The 5,024-nt window shown below is 42.8% G+C and overlaps 2 protein-coding genes across 2 annotated transcripts; both read right to left on the bottom strand.

The window, feature by feature from the left end:
• Positions 1-1,571: 1,571 nt before the first annotated feature.
• Positions 1,572-3,002, bottom strand: TM35_000061060 (uncharacterized protein; the record flags this gene model as incomplete). Its single annotated transcript, XM_029023143.1, has 1 exon — positions 1,572-3,002. One exon carries the CDS (start codon positions 3,000-3,002, stop codon positions 1,572-1,574), a length of 1,431 nt encoding a protein of 476 aa, XP_028885167.1.
• A 521-nt stretch (positions 3,003-3,523) lies between these two features.
• On the bottom strand, positions 3,524-4,960 carry TM35_000061050 (uncharacterized protein; the record flags this gene model as incomplete). Its single annotated transcript, XM_029023142.1, has 1 exon — positions 3,524-4,960. One exon carries the CDS (start codon positions 4,958-4,960, stop codon positions 3,524-3,526), a length of 1,437 nt encoding a protein of 478 aa, XP_028885166.1.
• Between the last annotated feature and the right edge of the window lie 64 nt (positions 4,961-5,024).

The raw sequence follows: 5,024 nt of genomic DNA, 5'->3' as shown, positions 1-5,024 counted from the left end.
CAGCACAGGTGCAGGCGGAGTGACAGTTGTAAACACAGCGCCTGTGTTTTCGCTGACCGCACAGTCACAAAGAGAGAAAGAGAAAGGTGGCGGGGAGGCACAGCACACCACTCACAAACCCCACAGACGCCGCAGTGGAGTGGTCCAGCAACACAAAGTGTCCTTCCCACTCACAGTGCANTCACTAAAATGTACACTAAGTCACACACCTACAGAGAGGAACAGAAAACACAAAAGCAGCAGAGGAGAAAGAACAACAACAACAGGATACCAACAGCACACAAAGCACTCACAGTACACCAATCACAGCTGCCACTCCCACCAGAGAAAAACATTCACCCACACCAGCACATCAACACACCCAAAAAAAAAGAGAAAAAAAAAAAAAACAGACCCATTACGTGAAGCCGAAGCGGACCAGTCTCAGTCCCTCCCCGCAGGCTGCAGTCACTCAAGCAAGCCACACACACACCACACACCACATGGGCAGTAATATCTCCGTGGCAATGCCGTGAGTGACACCACCGAGAGAGAAGGCGAGAAAAGAGAAATGTGTTTTCATTACGTGGGCGGTGTGAGTAGCAAGCTGAACACACACGCACACAGAAAAATACTCAAACACCTACAACCCACCAATCTTTATACCAAAATAAAAATGTAGAAAAGAGTGACTGTGTGAGGCAGACACAATAATGGAGCAAAAAAGAAAAAAATGAAATTAAGTTGTTAATGTGACTGCGATGCCTGGACACAGTCCAATTCACTTTAAGATCTCAAGAAGTACGCATTACATGGTAAAACTATAGTCTCCATACCTATATTATTAATATCGTCCCAGTATTTTTGTATATAACAAAGAAACATTCCACAAAAATGAGCACACAAGATACACAAGGTGTATCAGAAAAGCAAAGGAGAAACACACAGCTGCACACACAGTGCAATTTAATTATAATGAAAAACACACACGGGAAAAACAATAGATTGAAAACAAAACAAAAAAAAAAAGAAAGCCGTGATCACCATGTGAACATGTTCAGGAGGCAAGAACACAATTCCCAGCAGTAGGTGTGTGTGTGTCTTTCGTACAGGGCGAGCAGTGGGAATGATGCACACATGATGACAGTCCACACACACACACACAAAGTGAAGGAGGGTTGGTAGCGTGTGTGTTTGTGTGTCTTGAACCTCCTGCCATTCTTCACATTTCAGTCACAGTAATTACAATATATTATTGGGTTTGTATCCCATTCCCATGGGTGAATGCAATAGTTAGTAATATCACGGAACACACACATCACCAGGAGGACACAGTAAACGGCGGCAAAGCAGAACCCAGATAATGCGAACAAACAAAGAGGAAACTCCCCTCAGAAAATGATGGTTTGTCATGTGTTGAGTGTCATAGGAGTCCAATAGATTTGTTCAGCAAAAAATGCAAACAAGAGATTTATCGTGCTGGAAGAGAAAAAAGAAACATTAAAATTCAATAAAAAGAACAGTGCCCTTACAATGCACCCATATCCAGTCAAACAAAGGTTAACTGTGCAGTTGTGTCATGGGAACACCGATCAGCACACGAGAGTGCAGCCCAGCACCCACAGCAGAAGCAGCAGTAAGGAACCGTGCACCAGTGCAGGACTGCTGCTGTTGTCTTTGAGCTTATTAACATTCAAAGCGATGGAACTTGGAGAAAGAGAACCATATGATTCTTTATTCGAAGACTTAATTATGTCAGCAGCAGTTGAGGTAGTCAAGGTTGTCGTCTCACTCTGAGAATTCCTGCTTGTTTGCTTTTCGGTAATAAGATGTTGTCCGTTCTTATGATTAGCACTCGCAGTTTCGTTATCCGTACCCTCTTCACTCATAGTTCCTTTTTTTTGTGCGTGACCTCTAAGACTCTCACTGGTTTTTGTTTCTCCGTTGTTTTCATCTCTTTGTGTTTCTTCATCTGCAATCTTTGTCAATGATTTAGTTTGTTTATTGACGCTGATGTCGTGCATTTTGTCTACAAACTGTTGAGTTTTGGTTCCCTCTGTTAAATTGTTTTCCAACGGTGATTCCACTCTGCTTTCTGCGTCTTTTCTCGCAAGATTTGTTATTAATTCTTTTTGTGTTCTCTCGCTTGTTGCTGCTTTGTTGTCGTATTTGTACTTCGCTTCTTCATTTACTCTTTCCTGGTTTATTACTGAGGAATGCAAATTTGCCTCTTGACGATCTTTCTCAGTCTTTGGTGCAGATGCTACTTTGGCGTTGCCGTTTGATCTTAGCTTTTCAATTTTCTCCTTTAAAAGAAGTGCAGCTTTCGCTGCTTCTTCTGCCTTTTTTAAGGCAGTATCTGCTTCCCTCTGGGCTGATTGCTGCGCACTCCTTAAATCTTTCACAACTTTTTGAGCAGCTTTTGCCTTAGCGGTGCCGTCCTCGTATTTTTGCATACGACGTAAGAAAACATCTGGCACTACGGGAGTAATGAGGAACAACGATTGATAGTACTTCTCTGTCAAATCCGACAGGGCGTTTGACTTTTCAGTCAGTGTTGCAACTGCAGTGGTAGAATTATCCGTTGCTTTCTTTACATTTGTTACAGTCTCCCTACAAACATTTGTAGCAAGTTCCAACATCTGAAAAGTCTCCTCTGCTTTTATCACCTTATCATCAACGTTAATCACACCATCCTTGACTTTTTTCAGCAAGTCGTTAATCTCATTGGTGAATTCAATGACTCTACTTTCAGCGTCGGACACATTTTTTAAAGCTGCAGTACATTTAGAAGTGACTTTCTTAGTGGAATCCAAAGTTTTCTCGGCATCCTTTGTCAATCCATGAACACTTGAAATCAACTCATCTAATCTTGAGGTCAAATCATCACTACTCTCTACAGAAGTAACATTACTAGTATTTAGTGTTCCAGCCGCACGATCCGCATATGCCACACACACGCAGCACTGCAGAAGTACCAACAGGTACACCACGCGGCGCAGTTGGATGGACATCGTTGTCATGATTGTCACTGTGGGTTGCTTGGGTCTGTGGTAACAAGGAAGAAGAGAAAGAGGAAGAGACGCATATTTAACACACAAGGCAGACGGAGGGCACAGCAGCAAGAGAGAGNGTGTTTGTTTGTGTCTTGAACCTCCTGCCATTCTTCACATTTCAGTCACAGCAATTAAAACATATTATTGGGATTGTATCCCATTCCCATGGGTGAATGCAATAGTTGGTAATATCACGGAACACACACACATCACCAGGTAGGCACAATGAACAGCGGCACAGCAGTTCCCAGATAATAATGCGAACAAACAAAGAGGACACTCTCCTCATAAAATGATGGTTTGTCATGTGTTGAGTACCACAGTAGCCCAATAGATTTGTTCAGCAAAAAATGCAAACAAGAGATTTATCGTGCTGCAAGAGAAAAAAGGAAACACCAAAATCCAAATAAAAAGAACAGTGCCCTTACAATGCATCCATATCCACTCAAATAAAGGTTAACTCTGCAGTTCTGTCATGGGAACACCGATTAGCACACGAGAGCGCCGCCCAGCACACACAGCAGAAGCAGCAGTAAGGGACCGTGCACCAATGCAGGACTGCTGCTGCTGTCGTTTGACCCTAGAGCATCCAAAGGGATGGAACCGGTGGAAAGAGAACCGTATGACATTTTTTGTGATCTTATCTGCTCATTGGCCGTTGAGGCAGTAGGTATTTGATTTAGTTTCTGAGTATTCGTTTTTGTCTCTTGATTCTCTAAGCTTTCTTTGTTGCTGTTGTTCTCCGTTTTTACTTCTTTTCTATTAGTGTTTTTCTTGTTATTTTGTCTGACTTTCTCTCCCTGAACTAGTTGGCTTTTTGTAGTAAGGTACCTCGTGTTGTTTTCACCCATATTGGTTCTAGTTATCTTGGATTCGATATTTTTTACTTTTTCCTTAATGGAAGACTGCATTGGTGGCTCATTTTCCCCAGTCTCGCTTGCTCTATTCGTCACTTTATTCTCACCATTCTCAGAATGAATTGATTTGAGTTCTTCCTTTTCCCTCACTTGTTGCGCTCTTACTTTTGGTTGTTCTTGCTGGACATGTGGTATCAACTTAGTTTCCAGTTTATTGCTTATCGTTTTACGCATGGCGTTTTCACCTCCTTTTGTTTCTTCCTTCAACTGAAGTTCTTTTGAGGTCACTGGTTCCATACTTCTTTGTAGCTGTTCTTCTGCTAAAGCTTTCTTTCCTTCTGCCACTACTGACCTTAACGCGTTAACCACCGTATCCAGACGTTGCACCGCTTTTATTGCTTCCTCACTCTGATTATCTGCCTCAACTGCCACCTCTTTGGTTGCTTTGGCAACCGACTCTAAATTCATTGCAGTTTGTACTGCTGTTTCTGCAGTAGAATATCCCAATCTTATTCTCTCATAAGACGAGAAGAAACCTGGTGATGTAGGAGAACTGACGTCCAATGAATTCGAGTATTCATCCACCAGTTTCTGAAGTTCAGCAGCCTTCTCCCTCAGCTTTCGCGCCGCATCTATCGAGTCAGTTGCTACTTTATGAGTCTTCGCAGCTTCGCTCCTCGCCTTCGCAGCTGCTGATGTGGCAGCATGCGAAGGCTTCATAATAATATCGTCACTCACATTATTCACGTACTTAATTGCTTCAGTAACATTCTTTAAATATCCTTCAATCTCATTCAAGAAGTCAACGCACTCTTTCACAGAATCCGCAGCACCTTTCACGGCTGCCCTACATTCTTTCTGCGCATTTTTTGCCGCATTAACAGTTTGCGATGCTTCCTTTGATAACGCCAACACGTTTGCAGTTAAGATATCAACCTTTGAATCAGTAGAAACGTTCTTTGGCGACAAACCACCACTTACACTTGTCGCATTCGCCACACACACGCAGCACTGCAGAAGTACCAACAGGTACACCACGCGGCGCAGTTGGATGAACATCGTTGTCATGATTGTCACTGTGGGTTGCTTGGGTCTGTGGTAACAAGGAAGAAGAGAAAGAGGAAGAAACGCA

The sequence above is a fragment of the Trypanosoma theileri genome (assembly GCF_002087225.1).
Source record: "Trypanosoma theileri isolate Edinburgh chromosome Unknown TM35_Tth_6_V1, whole genome shotgun sequence".
In the NCBI taxonomy this organism is placed as follows: Eukaryota; Euglenozoa; class Kinetoplastea; order Trypanosomatida; family Trypanosomatidae; genus Trypanosoma; species Trypanosoma theileri.
Note: the sequence above shows the minus strand (reverse complement) of the source record. Positions and strands in the feature narration are given on the sequence as shown.